Below are 23,470 nucleotides of genomic sequence, written 5' to 3' on the forward strand. Positions count from 1 at the left end.
CAGGGAACAGGCCTGAGAATTTTCATTTTGGAACAACACTCCTGCTGGCTCTGATACAGGAGATCCATGTACCCTATTCTGAATTGTAAAACCCTTATCTTCATATATGGTATTTATATCAAAACTCGTTTCATTCCACTGATGACGGATAGAGTAATTCAGAAAAGGTATCTTCAAAACTGAAATGGCTGACCACACTATCAAAGAGCCAGCCTTGGAATATTAATGAATATCCTTAGTTGACTCAAATCTATTTAACAAGAGCAAATACCCAGCCCTTTTATTAATATTCAGTGCTTGAATAAAATATAAATATTGTATCTGGCTTGTTAATTCACAAAGAAATGAAGACTTACCTTATTGGTCAGGGAGAACTACCTGAGTTCTAGTTGTTAGCAATAGCTTTCTTTTGAAACAAGTATATGCATTTGCACATAAACTTCAAAAGAAAATAAAGTAAAAAAAAATGTGTCGTACCTGGTAAAGTCTGGTGGAACAGGAGTGGTAACAAAGGACGCCATGGGCTTTCGATGAACTTGCTGAAACATCATGAGGATCTCTGAGCTCTTAGATATCAACTCACTCTTACTACAAGATCGCAACTGTTTGAGGAAAAGAACTGTCTGAATAAAAAAATTACTATGCACTGGCACCCCCAAAACCCTTAATAAAGAAGGAAAATGGAAATTATTCTTGTTATATACTGAAAAAACTGAGATAAAGAAAAATATTGGGTTGGCTAAAAGTTTTGTTCGGTTTTTTCTGTAAGCTGGCTGTAGTAGCACTTAGTTGTCTTTAACTTCATTCAAAAGTTTTGTTAGATTGTATATGACAGCTGTCATATCAGGGTGCATTTAAAGAAAGACTTCTCAAAATTGGTGAATTTTTGTGTAGCCATTTTAACACTGAAGATGGAAGAAAAAAAAGCAACATTTTCGGCATATTATGCTTTATTATTTCAAGAAAGGTAAAAACGCAACCAAAATGAAAAAAAAAGATTTGTGCAGCAAATGGAGAAGGTGTTGTGACTGACTGAACATGTCAAAAGTGTTTTGCAAAGTTTCGTGCTAGAGATTTCTCGCTGGACAGTGCTCCACAGTCGGGTAGACAAGTTGAAGTTGATAGCAGTCAAATTGAGACATTAATTGAGAACAATTGACGTTATACCATGCGGGAGATGGCCGACATACTCAAAATATCCAAATCAAGTGTTGAAAATCCTTTGCAACAGCTTGGTTACGTTCATTGCTTTGATGTTTGGGTTCCACATAAGTGAAAAAAACCTTGACCGTATTTCCGCATGCGATTCTCTACTTAAACGTAATGAAAATATTCCGTTTTTAAAACAAGTTATGACAGGGCTTCCCTGGTGGCGCAGTGGTTGAGTCCGCCTGCCGATGCAGGGGACACGGGTTCGTGCCCCGGTCTGGGAAGATCCCACATGCCGCGGAGCGGCTGGGCCCGTGAGCCATGGCCGCTAAGCCTGTGCATCCGGAGCCTGTGCTCCGCAATGGGAGAGGCCACAACAGTGAGAGGCCTGTGTACCGCAAAAACACAAACAAAACAAAACAAAAAAACAAGTTATGACAGGCGATGAAAAGTGGATACTGAACAATAATGTGGAACAGAACAGATCATGGGGCGAGCAAAATGAACCACCACCAACCACACCAAGGGCCGGTCTTCATCCAAAGAAGGTGATGCTGTGTATATGGTGGGACTGGCAGGGAGTCCTCTATTATGAGCTCCTTCCGGAAAACCAAACAATTAATTCCAACAAGTACTGCTCCCAATCAGACCAACTGAAAGCAGCACTCGACAAAAAGCGTCAACAGAAAACGCATAATATTCCATCAGGACAACGCAAGTCTGCATGTTTCTTTGATGACCAGGCAAAAACTGTTACAGCTTGGCTGGGACGTTCTGATTCATGTGCTGTATTCAACAGACACTGCACCTTCAGATTTCCACGTATTTAGGTCTTTACAAAATTCTTTTAATGGAAAAAATTTCAATTCCCTGGAAAACTGCAAAAGGTACCTGGAACATTCTTTGCTCAAAAAGATAAAAAGTTTTCAGAAGACGGAATTATGAAGTTGTCTGAAAAATGGCAGAAGGTAGTGGAACAAAAGGGTGAGTACGTTGTTCAATAAAGTTCTAGGTGAAAATGAAAAATGTGTCTTTTATTTTTACTTAAAAACCGAAGGCACTTTTTGGCCAACACAATAGCTTCTTTCAAAGTGGGTTTGAAAGTTAAGAATCTAGGTTTATTAATTTCCATTATAACAGTAAAGTTATTGAGTAAATGTATTTGATTTTAATGTATTTTTCTCTCATTGTATATTAGCATAAATCCAATTCTAAGCAACTACAAATGTATTTTAGACTGGTACAGTGAAGCCATTATGTATATAAATGAACAAACCCCTAAAAGTCAATGACCTTCAAACAAGGATTTCTCAAATTGCACTCCAGGGAACAGAGAAATGTTACGACCTAACACACAGAAAAAAGTCTTAACCTCTATCAATCTAGGAAACATTAAGTTATACCAAAGGTAAAAAGTGAGAAATCCAACTTTAGCAAAATAAGCATGGTAGTTAAAAGACTACTGATTTTGTACTCAAGACAACCAGTTTGAAGTCCTAGTCCTGCCACACACCAATTATGTGGCTCAGAGTCTGTTAATGTGTAAAACTGGAATAATATCTACCGCTGCTTGCTTTGCTGGTTTGTTAGATCAAGCATGAAGCTGTATGTGAGACAGCTTGGAAACTGCTATGGGCTGAATCGTGTCCCCACCCCAAACTCATTTGTTCCAGTCCCAACCACCAGTACCTCATAGTGTAACTATATTTGGAGATAAGTCCTTCAGAGGACAAAACGAGAAGGCAGCCATCTGCAGCCGGAGAGAGAGGTCTCAGGGAAAACCAAACTGCCAATACCTTGATCTTGGACTACCAGCCTCCAGAACACTGAGAAAATAAATTTCTGTTGTTTAAGCCTCTTAGTCTGTGGTGTTTTGTTACGGAAGCCCTAACAAACTAATACACTATCAAGTGCCATACAAATGATATTCATAAAACCCACTACAACTGGGTTTATGTCTTTTAAAAGATAGTTGCTTATAGCTCACCAAGAATAACGATATAACTGGTATCATATGATAAATACCAAAATTTATAGCTTTCATTCAAATATTTATTGAATGCATACTATGTGTATCCCTCCTTGACCTTATTTCCTCCAAAGGTAGACTTTTAAATAGATACCTTTAATAAAGCTAAGGTAGTTCCTTTTACTCTTAGTTTGCTGAATAATTTGGCCATGAATGAGGATCGAATATAATTGAATGTTATTTTAAAAATTAATATTATTCTATTCATTTCTACTTATATGTTCTTGTAGTTTTGCCCTTTAAACTCTTGAGTTACAATCAAGAGATTTTTCTGATAATGAAACATTCCTTTCATTCCTTTGATTAACTCTACCAAGTCTTGCTTTCTTGTTTTGTTTTAGTAAGTATCCTACTAATTTTGATTTGTCAGTATTTTAAGATTATGGTATTTATGTTTATAATAGAGTTGGGCTTTAATTTCGTTTTCTTACAGTGTTCTTATGCTGACTCGTTATTAACATTACATCAATCTCAAAGACTGAGATGTTAGCTTTGGTACATTTTGTATTCTTTTAGGAAAAAAAAGTGCTTATGATAGATAACAGATATTTAAAGATCCGGTAAAAATTTTCCATTAGTCTGGATCTGATGTTTTTTGATGTCTTTTGACTATATACTTCCAATATAATTTACGTAATGTTTCTTAGTTTAAATTATACTCTTTCTTAAGTCATTTTTGGTAATTACAATTTCCTGGAAAACTATCTTCTTCATGTAGATTCTACCTGAATAAAGTTGCTCATTTTTGTAAAGCACATAGAATAGTGCCTGGTATATAGTAAATGCTATATCCATACTTACTTTGTAAAACATTTTTATTATTTAAATTTCTACTATATTTGTAGTCATGTCCCATTTTTCTTCCCAATATACTGTTGGACATTTTCTTCATTTTTCCTAATCAACCCTGTTAGAGTATCTTCTATTAAATTAATTTATTCAAAGATCCAATACTGGGTATGTTGATCCTCTCAACTATTTCATGGCACTCTCTTGTTATTTCATCACTGCCTCTGTGATTTCCTTCCATTTTATGCTTCTATACCATTGTTCTTTTTTCTGTCTTTTTTCACTTATTCATAATTTCTTAAACTTCATTTTAGACTAAAAGTTTCCTTCTAAATATCCTTTAGCTACATCTATTTTAATAATTTATCATTCCAATGGCAATGTCCTCCTTCACTTAAGAACTATGTAGATATTTAACATATATTTAATTTTTTTTTTTTTTTTTTTTTTGCGGTACGCGGGCCTCTCACTGTTGTGGCCTCTCCCGTTGCGGAGCACAGGCTCCGGACGCGCAGGCTCAGCGGCCATGGCTCATGGGCCCAGCTGCTCCGCGGCATATGGGATCTTCCCGGACCGGGGCACGAACCCGCGTCCCCTGCATCTGCAGGCAGACCCTCAACCACTGCGCCACCAGGGAAGCCCTAACATATATTTAAATGCGTACTTACATACATATATGTAAATTTTTAAACTGTGTTTTTGATGTCTATCTTAATTATACTGTGGTCACAGAACATGTTGTTTATATAAATTTATTAAATTTCTTCAGAATTCTATATACCTTAGTATGTGACAAAATGTTGAAACTGTTCCTTGTGGATTTAAAAAGAATATATATTCTTCAGTTTGGGATTCAGAATTCCACATATACCTTTTAAATAAAGCTCTCAATTTTCTTTTTCAAGGATCTTCTATTCTTACAATCTTTTGTTAGTTGGAATTATTAGTTTATCAGATTTAAATAAAATAAAATAATTTATTTTTAATCACTCACTACAGATAGTAATTTTATGAAAATCTTATAATTCTGTCAGCATCTGCATTATATATAATGAATTTATGTTTCTGGAACACAAAATCATAACTGTCCTATCTTCCTAAGGTAGACTGTTCCCTTTTTATCACTCGTAATATTTTCACTTTAAATTTCTCATCATTCTCTAGATCTGTCTTAAGAAGTTCACCATGGGATTTTTAAAACTTCAACTTAATCCATTTACATTTATTTTTATTACTGATGTCAGTGTCATCCACTAATGACAATACACAAAATCCAAAAAAATACTCAACCTAAAAATAACCAAAAAAAAAAAAGGAACAAAGAGCAGGTGGAACAAACAGCAAGATATTAGACTCAAACTTCACCCTATAAGTGAGCACACTAAACATCCCAGTTAAAAGTCAAAGACTGTCAGACTGAATTAAAAAAACTAGAGCCAATTGTATGCTGCCTACAAGACACACACACTTTAAATATTTAGGAAAAAATACATTAATAATAAAATGACAGAGTAAGATATGACATAGTAATACTAGTTAAAAGAAAGCTAAAATGGCTTTTTGACATCAAATAAACTAGATTTCAAAGCAAACAGGTCTTTCAAACTGATAACGGAAACAATTCATCAAGAGAATATAACAGTCCTTGGACTTTCCTGGTAGCACAGTGGTTAAGAATCCGCTTGCAGGCTTCCCTGGTGGCGCAGTGGTTGAGAGTCCGCCTGCCAATGCAGGGGACACGGGTTCGTGCCCCGGTCCGGGAAGATCCCACATGCCGCGGAGCAACTAAGCTCCTGTGCCGCAACTACTGAGCCTGGACTCTACAGCCCGAGAGCCACAACTACTGAAGCTTGTGCGCCTAAAGCCCGTGCTCTGCAACAAGAGAAGCCACCGCAATGGGAAGCCCTCACACCACAACAAAGAGTAGCCCCCGCTCGCCACAACTAGAGAAAGCCCACACGCAGCAACGAAGACCCAATGCAGCCAAAAATAAATGAATGAATGAAAAAAAGAAGTAGTAGGCAATATGAACTGCCCTATATCTAAATTTTTTTTTTTTTTTTGGTTGCACTGCGCAGCATGTAAGATTTCAGTTCCCTGATCAGGGAATGAACCTGTGCCCTCTGCAGAGGAAGCACAGAGTCTTAACCACTGGACTAACAGGGAAGTCCCAAGAACTGGCCTGTATCTATTAACGAAACTGAAAACTTTTTGTTTTCCTTCTTTCTTTCCACAAAGAAAACAAGGCCCAAATGGCTTCACTGGTGTATTCTATCAAACAACTAAGGAAGAAACATTATCAGTTCTACACAACTTCTTCCAAAATACTGAAGAGGGCATAATTTAAATCTCATTCTTTAAGGCCAGCATTACTTTGATAACAAAGCCAGACAACAATTCTTTAAGAGAAGAAAACTACAGTCTAATATCCTTCATGCACAGAAGTGCAAAAATCTTAAACAAAATTTTAGTTAATCAAATCCAGTAATATATTAAAAGGACAATACATCAATCAACTTAGGGTTTTTATCCCAGGATAAAAGTTGGTTTAATATTTTTCTTAAATGTTCATCTATTTTAAGAACTAAAAAGAAAAACCATATGATCATCTCAATATATGCAGAAAAAGAATTTGACAAAATCCAACATTCAATCCTAATGAAAACTCTCATCAAACGGAATAGAAACGAATTCCTAAACCTGATGAAGGACATCTACAATAAACCCACAGCTAACATCATACTTGAATCAACACTATACGAGAAGTTCTGGGCAGTAACACCTAACAAGAAATAAAAGGCAGCCAGATCAGAAAAAAATCTGTCTTGGACTTCCATGGTGGTCCACTGGCTAAGACTCCACGCTCCAAATGCAGGCGGCCCGGGTTCAATTCCTGGTCAGGGAACTAAATCCCACATGCCGCAACTAAGAGTTCACATGCTGCAACTGAAGATCCCATGTGCCGCAACTAAGACCTAGCAGCCAAGTAAATAAATAAATAGAAACACAGAAAGACAGGAAAGGAAGGGGGAAGGGGGGAAAGGGAGAGGTAGGGAAGGAGGGAGGGAGGGAGGGGGGGGAGGGAGGGAGGGAGGGAGGGAGGGAGGGAGGAAGGAAGGAAGGAAGGAAGGAAGGAAGGAAGGAAGGAAGGAAGGAAGGAAGGAAGGAAGGAAATCTGTCTTTATTCAGAGATGACATGACTATCTGCAGGCAATTCAATGAACCTACAAGATAGCCACTAGAACTAATAAATGAATTTAGCAAAATCACAGGATACAAGATCAATATACAAAAATCAATTGTATAGATACAAGTCAGAAATTGGAATTTTTAAAAAAACATCCTTTATCATATAAAAAATTCTGAAATACTGAATAAATCTGACAAAAGATGTGAAAAACTTGTACCTTGAAAGCTACAAAACACTGCTGAAATAAAGTCTTCATGAAATGAAGACTCAGTATTGCTAAAATGTCCCTAAATTGATCTATAGATACAATGTAATTCTAATCAAAACCCCAAAACTTTTTTTGGCAGAAATTAATAAGCTGATTCTAAAGTTCAGATGAAGATGCAAAGGATCTGGAATAACAAAAAACAACTCAAGAAAAAAAAAGGAAGAGCAAAGTTGGAGAGCTAACACCGCCTTTTATTATAAACCAACAATGATCAAAACAGTGCAGTAGTGACATAAAATAAATCAATAGACAATGTGTATATGGACTAAGTTTTGAAAAAGATGCAAAGGCAATTCAGTGAAGAAAGGCTAGTCTTCAACAAATGGTGCTGGAAAAACTGGATAGCCATATATAAAAAACAAAAACAAAAAGACTACCTTGGATCCAGACCTCACATACAAATATGGACCAGGGACTTCCCTGGTGGTCCAGTGGTTAAGACTCCATGCTCCCAATGCAGGGAGCCTGGGTTCGATCCCTGGTCAGGGAACTAGATCCTTCATGCCACAACTAAAATATCCTGAATACTGCAACTAAGACCTGGTGCAGCTAAATAAATAAAATTTTTAAAAAAAAGGATCAAAATGGATCATGTGCCTAAATATAAAACCTAACACTACAAAACTTCTAGAAGAAAACACAGGAGAAAATCTTTGCCACCTTGGGTTAGGTAAAGATTTCTTAGCTATGACAGCAAAAGAACAAATTGGTAACTTACACTTCATCAAAATTTTAAAACTTCCCTTTAAAAGACACTTTCAAGAGAATGAAAAGACAAGCCATAGACTTGAAGAAAATCTTTGCAAAGTACATATCTAATAAAGGACTTCTATCCAGTTTTTTTATAAAAAACTCTCAAAACTCAGTAAGAAAACAAACAAGTCAATAAAATGATGGGCAAAAGATCTGAACTTCAAACAACAAAGAAGAAGATCTGAACAGACACCTCAACAAAGAAGATATATGGATGGCAAATAAGTTCAATAAAGGATGCTTAGCATCATTAGGTATAAGGCAAATGCAAATTAAAACCATAATGAAATATTATTACACTCCTATGAGAACAGCTAAAATTAAAGACTGACTATATCATGTGTTAGCAAGGATGTGGAGGAACTGGCACTCTCAAAGACTACTGATGGAAATATAAATGGTACAATCTCTTTGGGAAAACAGACAGCATTTATTGAAAACCTAATCATGTATCTACCACTCTATCTTAGGAGGACCCAAGAGAAAAGGAAATATATGTCCATCTATAGATTTGTAAATGAATGTTCACTGCCACTTTATTTGTAAAACCCAAAACCAGAAAGCAAACCAAATGACCATAAACAGTTGAATGGAAAAACAAATTGTGGTATATACATACAATGAAATACTACTCAGCAATTAAAAAGGAAACAACTATTGATATATGAATGAACTGCAAAATAATTCTGCTAAGTAAAGAAGTCAGACATAAAACAAGTATATAATGTGTATGATTCCAATTACATAAAATGCTAGAAAAGGCAAAATTATCTATAATGACAGAAAGGAGATAGGGGGTTGCCTGGAGAGGGAAATGTTGGGAGAAGCAGGAGAATTTATAAAGAGGCACAAAAAATTCTGGAGGAAAAAAGTTACTACTTTGACTATGGTGATGGTTTCGCAGGTGTATACATTTGTCAAACCTTATCAAATTATACACTTTAAATACATGCAGCTTATTTGTTGTCAATTATCCTTCAATAAAGCTGTTAAAAGAAAAAAAAAAGTGCACAGATCCCCAGATCCCACCCCTACTCCACTTATAGCTGGTTTAAATTTGTCCTATCACTCCAGCAGAAGGCTGCTAGTTTATTCTCCGGAAGGGATAAAATAAAATCTCTGGACTAGGAGAACAACATGCACAATTAAGAATGGGAATACTGGAGAATTCCCTGGCAGTCCAGTGGTTAGGACTCCGAGCTTTCACCACCAAGGGCTCTGGTTGGGGAAATGAGATGCCGCAAGCCATGCAGCACGGTCAAAAAAAAATACTGAAGAGAAAAACAATATATAAATACTTATGTACTGAACTCTACCAGCCAAACTATCAACCAAATGTAAAGACTGAATAAAAATATTTTCAGACATGCAGTCTCAAAAAATTTATTCTGATTACTCTTTCATGAAAGCCACAGAGGAAGTGTGATACCAAAACAAATGTGTAAATCAAGAGCATGGAAGCCATGAAAATCAGGAATCAGGATTCTTGGGTTGAATCCCAAGAAAGAAATGAAGGGGATCCCCAGGATGATAATTAAGAGAACAACTGCATGAGACAGCTGTGTATCAGGCATAAAGAGGAATTCGAGAATTCCAAAAACCAAATTCAAGACAGATAAAATTATCAAATATTTATGTGACACGATACATTTTATTTATTCATTCACTATGTACTTTATCCCCACCTACCCCGAATCTAAATTATAAACTCTTTGAGGATTATTTTGCCATTGTGTCCACTGTTGTGTTCCAAAGCACCTAAAGCAATGCCTGCTATCTATTTGGTATGTAATAAAAATTTCCTTAATAAATAAAAATGCTAATTTTACCCTAAGAATCATTATGTGTAAGTAATTGGCAATAATATTCTATCTCGAAGTCACCACTTAAGTCACAATGTCAGAAGATTTTAATCTTTTAAAGATTCCTAATGGCTATTATTCCCAGTAAAAATAATTGTTTTTTTCAAAAACAAAATTAGTATTATTTTATCTAGTTCCTATACATGATGGAGAAACCTTGAATCAGCTGATTCCTATTTCATAAAAATCCCTACTATAGCACACAGATCCCCAGATCTTTTGATCTTACATAATCTGTCAAAAAACAAAACACAAAAAAACTTTTAAAGTACATGAACAGAAAAAGGATAAAGACTTTATCTCATTTCATTTAATTTTTCATCACCTGGTGCTCTACTTCCTGAAGTAAGGATTCCAACAGTTCTGTTTCTTGTGTCAGAGATGTCTTCTGACCTATTTAAAAAACAGGAGAAGACCAACACTCAGGCTTCTTATGGTTCAAGAGTAAAGTTAAATTTCATTGAACATGTTCAATGACAAGGAATCAATCTCAAGTAAGCAAAACTTCTTCATTACAGCTACCCTAAAAATTTTTTCCAGAGTTTTAATTATAGTAGCTTTGACAAGAGGATTTCAGAACCAACCCTAAGTACAGTTACAGACAATGCAGGTCTATTAAATACTTCTAAGAAATATACAGTGACAGTATACTTTGTAATGAAATTAACATTATTGCTTCTTCTAAAGGAATATAAAGCTATAGAAAACTAACATTTTTAATCAATCAACTATTCTAAAATAATTCCTCCCCCCAAATTTAAATGCGGCCTAAAAAGAAGAATGTAGTTAAGTGGGCCATTTGTTTATATTAAATGTCAGCAAGAGGTATGTGCTTTGAACATAATAGGAACCTGTAAAAAAGAATGTCCAGAGAGGAAAATGGTCTCAAAGAAGCTGGAAACACAGAAGGATAAAGGAATTATTGTTACAGAAATTATTATTATAGAGAAGGAAGAAAGAAACTGCTTTACATGACACAAAAACAAAACAAAACAAAAAAAAGATAGGCACGCTTGCCAAATCAGACCACCTACTTTGTAAATCACAAAGTCTGAAGAGCTGGAAGCATATCCCATGAAGTTAGCAGAAGTTGTATCAATTTGGTGTAATGTTAATTGATACAGAGGAACAATTAACAGGTAGAACTTCTATTTTTTAAAGCAATCTTTTCCTAGCCTATAATAACTCACCAACCACTGAACCTCAAGGAGGTTCAAAGCACCATGTACACAAGCAGCATAGAAAAACTCACCCATCAGTGTTATAAGCTTATTCTTCAGCTGTGTGTCTAACCGTGCAATCATCATCTCCACCGCATTTCTAATTTCCCGAACACGCTCATCTTTTGCACTTCTTACAGCTTCGACATTTCTTTCCTAGAAGATAAGCAGGTAAAAAAATTTTAGGACTCCTCTGGTGGTGCAGTGATTATGAATCCACCTGCCAATGCAGGGGACACGGGTTCGATCCCTAGTCCGGGAAGATCCCACATGCCACAGAGCAACTAAGCCCGTGCGCCACAACTACTGAGCCTGTGTTCTAGAGCCCGCGAGCCACAACTACTGAGCCTTCGTGCCACATCTAGTGAAGCCTGAGCACCTAGAGCCCGTGCTCCACAACAAGAGAAGCCACTGAAATGCGAAGCCCACACACCGCAACGAAGAGCAGCCGCTCGCCACAACTCGAGACGGCCTGTGCACAGCAACAAAGACCCAACGCAGCCAAAAATAAATAAATGTATAAAAAAATTTTAATTGAAGAATTTTTTAAATAGAAGTAAACAGACATTAATGCAATCACTGCAATTATTCTTAAAGTCAGTTGAATTCCTGAAACTCAGAAAAAAATTCTTAAACAATTAAAGCGTAACAAAGTATACAATATTTTAACAGTTAAACAGAAAGATATGTAATCACAAAAAAAAACTGCTTTGGGTAACACATACAAAACACATACTCAAAGCCCCAGTCATATAGGAAACCACTGTTCAAAACCAAAAAATTATACTAAAGCCAGTTCACATCACACAAAACTCTAAAACAAATGAAAAATTTGAAAAACCACATCTACTCCAATTTACAAAGTTTAAAATTTTTTTCAGAACGAAACAAACAAAGAAAAAAATAGGGTTTTTAAAGACTGCAGAGTACATAGTTTTTTTAATAGCATACTACCAAAAATAAAAAGCAATCTTTCCTATACTTAGTATTATTATAAGCACAAGCAGTGAAAATCTCAAACTAGAACAACCTCCCTAATGCGCAAATTAAAATGCTGTCAAGAGAAAATAATACAAAAAAAGGTAACTAAACGAAGGCCAAATAGAAGCCATCCAACTTGTTTATATTCCAAAATGACTTTGTGTAGCATACATGTAACTCAAAAACATTATTTTCTGTATAAAGAATGTTATAAATGATGATCTCGATCTTGATTCCTACATGAGTAAAATAAAGACAACATCTTGAGTTAGGAATGGTCTGCAAACCTCAGGAATAACTGTCATTCTGGTAACTTTAAACAAAATATATTCCAAAAGTATATTTAGTACTTAAATGTTTGATGCTTATTACATTTTCCCATAGAAATAATATTACAAATGGTAAATAGCTCACCAGAGCTCTTTGACCCATACAGTATCTAAAGAGTAGTGTTAAATATTACTCTTTGAATTCTTCAGTTTTAATTCAGGACATCAGAAATAGTTCATTCCCTGGTAGCAGAAACTCTCCCAAAGAATGAATGACTTAATGACTGTAAAAGTCAATACTGATTCTGTTTAGGAGTCAATTACTGACTATGTAACAAACAGGCTTATTTAATTCATTCACTGATTCGCTATTTCTGCATAAGAGGAGGCAATTCTCTGGCTCCAACTTCAGAACAGGCAAGGGGTTTGGATGCAAATTCCTCAGCTAGTTTGAAGTTGGTGAGAACTATAAATATATCTTATCAAAATTTCAAATCTTGAGTTCAACATCTGATTGGTTTATATTATAAAAAATATATATTATAGACTATAAAAGGGATAATGATCTTTCAGTAGTAGTCTTACCACTTCTTGAACTAAGCTGATCAGTTCCATGAGACGCCGACGAAGTTTGGCTACCTCTTCATTCACTTTAGTAACATGCTGCTCATAAATTTCCGCCAAAGGTTTAAAGGTATGTCCACCATGCTATTTAAAGTAATGAGTAGTTTTTGAACATTTCCATATATCTCATCTGCATTTACATTCCTTCCTTAACACTCTATGGATACTAATAAACTGGTAAATAATTTCAAATGAATTTTATCTTTTGGCTGCCTTCACTTAGTTAAAACAGGCCAGAGTTTGCTTAAAATCGCTTGGCCCATATAGGAAATCCTTCAAGATTTTAGATAATGGACTTTAGCAAAATGTTTACTTATCTAGAAGTTTTCACTCATTAGAAAGAAGCAAAATCCTTAACAATGGCCCAAACCACCTGACACAACCTTATTTGTCACTCTTCTTTTGGTCAGTACTAGCCTCCTTCCATGACCTCAAACCTCTTCCCACAGCCCATTGCAAAAGAAACGTCTTATTCAAAAATAATTCTCTTTCATCCACCCTGTCCAAATTCTCCACCCACTTAACTCCTACTCAATCCTTTGGAGCTTAACTCAGGGTCAGGTCCCATGGTTATTCACTCTCATCAGCACTGTATACTTATTCCTAGTATTTATCACAACAGTAATTAAGTACAGAACTAGTTGTTTGATATCTGCCGTGTTCATCTCTGAACCCCTAGTCTCTAGCACAAATGAATAAATTAGAAAGGTACTTGAGGAAGAAAGATTAAAAAAAAAAATCATAAGAACTAGATGTCTGCATTCATATTGTTTCACAAATGTCTATAAAGTTTTTGTTCCATTTTAAAGAAACTAAAATTGGAAATCACAGCCAGGATATCAGATCAACTGATATGAGTAGACATTTTACAGGTTTTTAATTAAAATAAAATATTTATGTAAGGGTTGCACATCATACATCAAAATCTCCAACAAAAGAAGTTTCTCTGGAATAAGAGAAGGTACAATACCTTCCGCTATAAAGCAGATACATTTAATTTTCATTCAAAAACAGAGTAAAATGATATTACTTTCTATCTAAATCAAACAAATATTTCTGTGCTTTCTACACTCTAATTAAAAATAATATGCTGAATTTGTTCCGCTTACCATTCCTCCCCAAAGTGCACACTGATGGCAGATACACTTCTTACAAGTCCAGCAAAATACACTAAGTTTTTCATGGTGATTTTCACATCTATACATTATGAAAAAAAAGTACAGTTATAAATTAAATAAATTTAAAAACTGGAACACAGTTACTGCAACAAACTCCTAAGTTTGGGCAAACAGGTCAGTCAATTTTAAATGACTATATCTCAGGAAATATAAAATGTACTCCATGGCTTCTGTGAATTAAGCTGAACAATTACATGTAGAGACAATTTTTTTTAAGTATTGTTTTCATCCATCTATAAGGACTTTAAAATTACATGAAAATGCAGACTAGTTTCTATTTAAAGTACAAAGATAACATCATTTCTGAGAAACTGTATAGACGATAAATTCTATCCTATTACTACATTTTGGGCAAATCAGATTATGTGTCCATGCCTACATGAGCATGTATGCATGCACACTTTTTCTACATGTGACCAAAGTCAACAATAACCAAGACACAGGTGATTAATTGCACAATACCAGATCCTCATTAGAAATGAACAATTCAATTTAAAAAAGTTTTCCCTTAAACTGAATAACCACAAGCAAAAGAATAAAGTTGGACATGGTTATTAATTGAATTGTGTGCCCCCAAATTCCTACATTGAAGCCCTAATGTAATTGTACTGGGAGTTAGGGCCTTTAAGGAGGTAATGAAGGTTAAATGAAATCACAGGGGTGGAGGCCTACCCAATAGGACTGGTGTCCTTACAAGAAGAGAATGAGACAGCAGGAGTGTGCACTCACAGAGAAAATGCCACGTGAGGATGGAGTGAGAAGTACCTATATCCTAGTCAAGGAGACAGGCCTCACCAGATACCAACCCTGACAATACCTTGACCTTGGACTACCAGCCTCCGAAACCATGAGAAAATAAATTTTGTTGTTTAAGCCACCCAGCCTGTGGTATTCTATTATGGCAGCCCTAGTAGTTAAATACCTTTAACTTATACCATATTAAAAAAGTAACTTAAAATAGATCAAAGACCTAAACATAAGACCTAAAATGATAAAACTCTTAAAAGAAAACAGAGGAAAAGCTTCATGATACAGGATTTGGCAATGATTTCTTGGATATGACACCAAAAGCACACACAACAAAAGTAAAAATAGATAAATTGGACTACATCAAAATTAACAACTTCTGTACATTAAAGGACACAATAAACAGAGAAAAAGGGCAATCTATGGAATGGGAGAAAATAGGAACAGAAAGTAAAATGGTGGGAAATAGGAAATTATTGTTTAATGAATTGAGAGCTTCAGATTTGCAAAATGAAAAAATTCTGGAGATTTGCTGTACAACAACGTGCATACACTTAACACTACTGAACTGTATACTTAAAAATGGTTAAGATAGTAAATATTATGTTGTTTCTTTTGCCACAATTTAAAAAATTGTTTCTCTTGCCTATAAAGGGGACACACTGTTGCAATTTTAAAAAGCTTTTCACTGATAAATCACACAGAGCTTACAGAAAATACCTAAATAGGTCGACATTTTGTATTTCTCATTTATAAGTAATCTGAATATCCAATAGGAAATTAATAAAAGCATGAAGAAACAGCATATTAGATACTATCTCATTTAGCATGATTTCCACACTACTGAATTTAGAATATAGCTTTTACAATATAGGAAATTTATCAGAACCATTATTAATCAATGGCTTATATATAGGCACCTTTAGCAAACCCAAGGGGGGGGCCAGTAGGCATCAAGAAGCAAAGAAGAGAGATTAGTAATTAGCAAATTGTGGCAGTTCTAATCCTTTATGAGAGGCTTTAATAAAAGAAGTCAGAGTTAGAAGGGGCTTTCCAAATAGAGACACCCACACCATGCCAGAAGAAAATTGTCTTAGTGTTCACCTAGGAAGCTTAAACTTTCAATAATGTCATTAAAATACTATGTGGCACAATCTATGAAACACTTGAACAAAGAAACTAAGGACATACTTGTCCTTTTCATTTTCTTCATGTTTGGTGAGACTGCAGAGTTGAAGAGTATCAAGCTGCTGTGTTACTTCTTCTGCCCAACGACAGTTGACTAGTTCTCGTAGCTGGAGTGGAGCACTGGAGAGAAAATATACATACATGTACTCTCAGTCAGGAATTTGAGATCATTTTCTAAAACATTTCAAAGGTAAATACTGAGGTGACAAATGTGTTAACTCAATGGGGGGAATCCTTTCACAATGTATATGTGTATCAAACAATCACATTTTATACTTTAAATACCTTACAATTTTGTCAATTATACCTCAACAAAGCTGGGGAAAAAAAGGAAATTATAAATCAAGAAAAAATAAACACTCCTCAAAATAGGGCTCACAGTCATATTCATACCATATTACTATCAAAATAGTAACAAAGACACAATGAAAAGTATGGTTTGTAACTTATTTTTACAATAATGTATCATTTACAAAAAAAACTGAATAAAAAAATTAGCAATTCAGATTACGGACTGAATTCTTAATTCCTTAGTCTAAAGCTATACTCTCCAAAATGACAGCCACTACTCACATGTGACTATTTAAATTAAAAATTCAAATTAGTTAAAAAAAAAAAAGAAAATTTCTTTACACAGTTACACTAGGCTTACTTCAAGTGCTCTACTGCCACAGTTGACAGCAAGGCTATAGAACATTTCCATCATACAGAAAGTTCTATTTGATACTGCTGATCTTCTTAAAAGTTAGTATGAAAAAAGTGAACAGTACATGAAAAAAAATGGGCAAAAGATATGAAGTAGTTTAAGAAAAAAAGAAATTATAAATGGCTAAAAATGTTTTAATAGATGCTCAGTTTCAATCATTTTTTTAAAAAGCAGATTAAAAACGAGATACCATTTTTCACTTAGCAGAATGACAAAAAAATAAATGACTGGTAATACCCAGTGTTGGCAAGAATGTGAGGAAGAAGCATTTTCAATATCTATTATTAGGAACATAAAATGGTAAAAAACCTTTCCCTTCAATGCAATCTGGCATCATTTGAAATATTCGAAAATGGAAACAACCTATATGTCTCTCAATATAAGCATAAAAAAAAAATCAATGTATAATCTTACAGTGGATTATTATTCAAACACTGATTTTAAATGACATATATGTACATATGATCAATAAAGGCATCACCATATTTTACATGGAAAAAAAAAGCAAAGCAAAATAATATTATATCATTTGTGCTTTTTAAGAAAACATTTCTATGTATACATCAGTACATATATAGAAAAATGTCTAGAAGAACAGGTACCCAAACCTAACACTAACAATTTCTTCTGAAAGTTAAATCATGAAAAAATCAAGTCGGGTATCAGAATCAGAAACCTTTTTATTACTATCTGGATTTTTTTTAACAGAAACTTTATTTTTTTTTTAGTTATAAAAGGTAAGTGAAGAAGTTACACAATGATTTTCCAAAAGAAAGTAAACAATGTAATGTATTCTACATAATTCTAAGTCAGGTAAACTAGTCTGCATTTCTTTATCGAGATAGATTGCTTATTTTCTTTTCAACTGTATTTGCAAGGAGTAGAAATGTGGCAGGTTGCAGAAAGAACGTTATGAGTATTAGGACACACGCTGACCCCATCACCTTACTACTTTCCAAATTCACAAATAATCATAGTAAAACACTTACCGGCAATGAGGACATTGAGCTCTCTGCTCTGTCAGCCAGCGCTAAGGAGGCAAAAAAATTAGATTTTGATTGCAGATAACACCATTAATTTGTACATACTGAAACCTTACATACCAAATTTAATGAGTTTAACTCTCTAGTGCCTGCATTAATTATAGAGATACATATAGAATAGCAGGCAATCTGTCTCATTATCATCGTGACAGGAATAAATTTTCAAAGGCACAGAACTCATTCCAAAATAATTACTAAGAAGCTATTCTCTCACAGGTAAGAAAGTGATCCTAGGACTCTGGATCTCACAGGGAAGGTGTGAATAATCTTCACAAAAATAATAATGATATTGTTACTACCCCCCCCAAAATAAGCCACTATGATGATTTACTTGTAACTAACCCACCACCATAAAATCTCTGAGGAATTTTAAGGTACTACTAAATTCCTTTTTGAAAAGCAATCTAATTGTAAGGTATATACATTATGGCTATATAAATTAGACAGAAAAACATAAATAAGCAATACAGCAAAACTTTGTCTTAAAAGAGTTCTACAGTTCAGTCATTTAAACATCTATATAACCTGGTTTCCTTGTAATTATAAAAAGTTTTACAAGAGAATAATATCTCTACTAAACCTCAAATTCTATTAATTTAACCATTTTAGTTATTATTGGATAGGGAGCAGTTTTACACCATATACAAAGGAGATGCTAATATCTTTCCAAAAACAATAGCTCCATGGTTAAATATTTTGTTTTAATTGTCTGGTAAACAGGTTTTGAGGTAGATAAATATATAATCCAATAGCTATGTACTCTCAATATCTGTTACTTCTGTTTATCCTTTCCTATTTCTATGAAAGAACCTAAGCTTTTACCTAAAGGCAAATAATTAACTCAGAAATAAAATTCCCAAGGAATCCTCAAAGAACAATAGAAGATTAAATGGGGGAAGTGTACTTCATAGCACAGAAAATAAAGCTGTAAGAAAAAAAATAGATGGGAAAGGATTCCATTAACAACCTTGAACATCATTTCTTTGGTCCCTGAGCAAAACAAGATTTAGGTCAGGTTTCTTTCCCTCAGACAATGCTCTGCTAAAGTCATAGCACTCCTCCAGAACTGGTCTCAGCCCACACCTCTCTAGCCTCATCTTCTACCTCACCCTAGGGGATCCAGCAAGATTAAGTCTTTAAATATGTTTCCCCTCTCTGCCCAGGATATTCAACAACTCTCTTTAACTAGATTATTCCGGCTCATCCTTTAGATTTCAGATTATATGTCACTTCCTCCAGAAAACTCCGTCTATAGACTATTTAAATACCACTGTCATGCTTTACCACAGTAACCTATACTTCCCCTTTCATTGTACCTATAACACTTGGTATACTGACTTGTTTGTCTCCCCTGCCCTACTAAAGTAAAAGCCCTATAAAGGTTGGGACCATGGTAAGGAATGACCCAGTCTATATTTTTTATTATGCCCCTCCCTTCCAGTCAAAACAGGCTTATTGCTATAATATATACCACTCTTGGCATCCTATTTGTGTATTTGCTTATACTGTCCCTCTATCCATGTGCTGTCCCATGGGAATGTCCACTGATTATGTCCATAATACTTTCCTGCCTATCCCAGGCTAGTGATCTTTCCCTTCTCTTATTATTTGTGGCATTTTTACCTTGTATTCTATAATCTAATTTAATCACAAAACAAATATGGCAATTTTAATACTTTGAGGAAAAACAATGTTTCTACCAAACCAAAACCAAAGGTAAGAACCAGTAATACAATATTAGTACTCAAATAATATTAAAGAAACACCTTTGTAGCAATTCCCTCACATTCAATTTAAGAATTTCTCGGGCTTCCCTGGTGGCGCAGTGGTTAAGAATCTGCCTGCCAGTGCAGGGGACACAGGTTCTAGCCCTGGTCTGGGAAGATCCCACATGCCGCGGGGCAACTTAAGCCCATGCGCCACAACTACTGAGCCTGCACTCTAGAGCCCGCAAGCCACAACTACTGAAGCCCGCGCGCCTAGAGCCCGTGCTCCGCAACAAGAGAAGCCACTGCAGTGAGAAGCCCACGCACAGCAACAAAGAGTAGCCCCCGCTTGCTGCAACTGGAGAAAGCCCGCACGCAGCAAAGAAGACCCAACACAGCCAAAAATAAATAAATAAATAAAATTTAAAAAACAAGAATTAATTTCTCTCCTTCATTAAATGGAAGAATCACAAGCTTGAGACATTATTCAAACCTGAGTCTTATTCCTAGCTCTGGCACTTACTATGCGACACCAGACATGTGACTGATCTCAAGTTTCCTCATATGCAACAAGAGAATCAGCATTCCTACTCTGCAAAGCTGTTTAAGGGAAATCCTCAACAAAAACCTAGCAAACCAAATTCAAAAAGAGTATATACCTTGACCAAGCGGGATTTATTCCTGGGATACAAGGATAGTTCAACCTACAAAAATCATTCAATATAATACATCAATCACATTAAGAAAATGAAGGAAAAACCCACATGATCATCTCAATGGATACAGAAAAGGCATCTGACAAAATCTAATAACCTTTCGTAATAAAAACACTCAGGCTTCCCTGGTGGCGCAGTGGTTGAGAGTCCGCCTGCCGATGCAGGGGGCACGGGTTTGTGCCCCGGTGCGGGAAGATCCCACATGCCGTGGAGCGGCTGGGCCCGTGAGCCATGGCTGCTGAGCCTGCGCGTCCGGAGCCTGTGCTCCGCAACGGGAGAGGCCACAACAGTGAGAGGCCCGCGTACCGCAAAAATAAAACACTCAAGTGGGCTTCCCTGGTGGCGCAGTGGTTGACAGTCCGCCTGCCGATGCAGGGGACACGGGTTCATGCCCCGGTCCGGGAAGATCCCACATGCTGTGGAGCGGCTGGGCCCGTGAGCCATGGCCGCTGAACCTGCGCGTCTGGAGCCTGTGCTCCGCAACGGTAGAGGCCACAACAGTGAGAGGCCCGAGTACCGCAAAAAAAACAAAAACAAACAAACAAAGAAACACTCAAGAAACAGGAAAAGAAGGGAACTTCCTCAACTTGATAAAAGTCCATACATAAAAAACCCACAGCAAACATCATACTCAATGGTGAAAGACTGGAAACTTGTCACAAAGTTAGGGGACTCATATTTCCTGATTTCAAAGTTTACTACGAAGCTACGGTAAATTAAAAGTTTGGTACTGGCATAAGGACAATGAAATAGAATAGAGAGCCCAGAAATAAACAGAAAGGGACAAATATTCTATGATTCCATTTATACAAGGTAGTCAAATTCGTAAAGAAGGAACAGTGGTTACCAGGGGTTGGGGGAGGGTAATGGACCAAAGTAATAAAAGTACACATCCTTGTCTTTTTCCTGATCTTAAGGGGGAAGTATGTACTACTACATACCTATGAGAATGGCTAAAATTCAAGACTGAACATACCAATACCAAGTGTTGGCATTAACATGGAAGAATGGGAACTCTCATACACTGCTGTTGAGAATGTAAAATGATACAATTATTTTAGAAAACAGTTTGACAATTTGTTAAGCAGTTAAACATACACCTACGATATGATATAGCCATTCCACTCCTATTTACCCAAGAGAAATGAAAGCTTAAGTCCATTGAAAGACCTGTATACAAACATTCATAGCAGTTTTCTTTGTAAATGCCCAAAACTAGAAGCAACCTGTATGTCCATCAGCAAGTGAATGGATAAACAAATTACGGCATATGCATACAACGGAATGCTACTATGCAGCAATAAAAAGAAATACTATTTTTTTAACTTTATTTAATTTATTTTTTTATATAGCAGGTTCTTATTAGTTATCTATTTTATACATATTGGTATATGTACGTCGATCCCAATCTCCCAATTTATCCCATCACCACCACCACCTCCCCCTGCCACTTTCCCCCCTTGGCGTCCATACATTTGTTCTCTACGTCTGTGTCTCTATTTCTGCCCTGCAAACCGGTTCATCTGTACCATTTTAAAAAGGAATACTATTGATACAACAACATAGATGAATCTCAAAATAATTTTGCTGAGTGAAAAAAGCCAGACCCTTAAGAGTACATACTATAAGATTCCATTTGTATAAAATTCTAGAAAATGCAAACTTATCTATAGTGATAGAAAGCAGATCACTGGTTGCTTGAGAACAAGATAAGAGGAGGTAGGGACTACCAAGAGGCACAAAGAAACTTCTGGGGATTAGAGATATGTTCATTATCTTGACTGTAGGGAGGGTTTTTCAAGTGTATACATTTGTCAAAACTTATCAAACTGTGTACTTTAAATATGTGCAGTTTATTGTATGTCAAACATACCTAATTTTAAAAGGCTGAAAAATTAAGAACAAAGTCAATAATTATTGGCAAATTGCTACCAATGTTAAAAATCAAGAGGGGGTAAGAAAAAACTGGATGAGAAAGATGTGGCAAAATAACGGGAAAAAATACAAAACAGGAACAGGTATTGAGAGAAAATCAGCTGAGTACAGCTAGATAAATGAAGACCTGGCCTGAAAACACAGCCAATGTCCCTGCTTTGGGGTATGCCTGTGGAGGCATCAGGGAGTCGTGGGTAGAGTGCTGGCCTGGGGATAAGTTTAGTCTTGGTCTGTCACCAACTACTATGTGACTTTGGACAAGTCTATTCATGCGTCTGGGCCTTAGTTTGTTAAAATGACACAAGTATCTGGACTGCCAAAGATAGTTCAATTTCTGTGGACAAATGAACAGAGATGAGATGGAAGAGAAGGGAAAGCATTCAAATAAACAATATTACAATATGATTGTGTGGAGTGCTCAGCATCTCAAGGACTTTGCTCCTGAATTACCCCTCTTCTCTCCAGCGTCAATTATTCTCGACTGGTTCAGTCCCAGGAAGGTATAAACCTTCTCCTAAAAGATGACTCTCAACATCCCCCTTCAACCCATTACCTTGGTTCTCCCCTTTACAACAAGATTCTGTGACAGTTTTTATACTTGCTGTCTCATTCTCCTCCCACTCTCTGACATCAAGTTTTTGCCCCCACTGTTCCACTGAAACTACTTATCGGGGTCACCAATAACCTACATATTCTCAAATCCAAGGGATTTCCCTGGTGGTCCAGTAGTTAAGACACTGCACTTCCTGGTCGGGGAACTAAGATCCCACGTGCTGCGCAGTGCAGCCAAAAAAAGAAAAAAAAATCAGATCCAATGGTCAATTCCCAGGCTAGAACCATATAACACAGCTAAACTACTCTTTTTTTTTTTTTAGTTTTTTATTTTATTTATTTTTGGCTGTGTTGGGTCTTCGTTGCTGTGTGTGGGCTTTCTCTAGCTGCAGCAAGCGGAGGCTACTCTTCGTTGTGGTACACGAGCTTCTCATTGTGGTGGCTTCTCTTGTTGAGGACTCTAGGCACGCAAGCTTCAGTAGTTGTGGCACGCAGGCTCAGTAGTTGTGGCTCGCGGGCTCTAGAGCACAGGCTCAGTAGTTGTGGCACACAGGCTTAGTTGCTC

At 36.1% G+C, this 23,470-nt stretch overlaps 1 protein-coding gene across 3 annotated transcripts in view; it reads right to left on the reverse strand.

The window, feature by feature from the left end:
• TRIM37 (tripartite motif containing 37) overlaps window positions 1–23,470 on the reverse strand; it is a 114,699-nt gene that overhangs the window by 84,209 nt on the left and 7,020 nt on the right. For all 3 annotated transcript variants that reach the window (XM_029211623.1, XM_029211624.1, XM_029211625.1), the window contains exons 3-9: window positions 17,943–17,983; window positions 16,251–16,367; window positions 14,244–14,331; window positions 13,096–13,218; window positions 11,293–11,416; window positions 10,366–10,433; window positions 478–602 (exon numbers count right to left, since the gene is read on the reverse strand). In XM_029211623.1, the coding sequence (XP_029067456.1) occupies window positions 478–602; window positions 10,366–10,433; window positions 11,293–11,416; window positions 13,096–13,218; window positions 14,244–14,331; window positions 16,251–16,367; window positions 17,943–17,983 (686 nt within the window). The remainder of the gene's footprint in view (window positions 1–477; window positions 603–10,365; window positions 10,434–11,292; window positions 11,417–13,095; window positions 13,219–14,243; window positions 14,332–16,250; window positions 16,368–17,942; window positions 17,984–23,470) is intronic.

The sequence above is a fragment of the Monodon monoceros genome, unplaced genomic scaffold, assembly GCF_005190385.1.
Source record: "Monodon monoceros isolate NGI ecotype Baffin Bay Population unplaced genomic scaffold, NGI_Narwhal_1 Super_Scaffold_9, whole genome shotgun sequence".
Classification (NCBI taxonomy): domain Eukaryota; kingdom Metazoa; phylum Chordata; class Mammalia; order Artiodactyla; family Monodontidae; genus Monodon; species Monodon monoceros.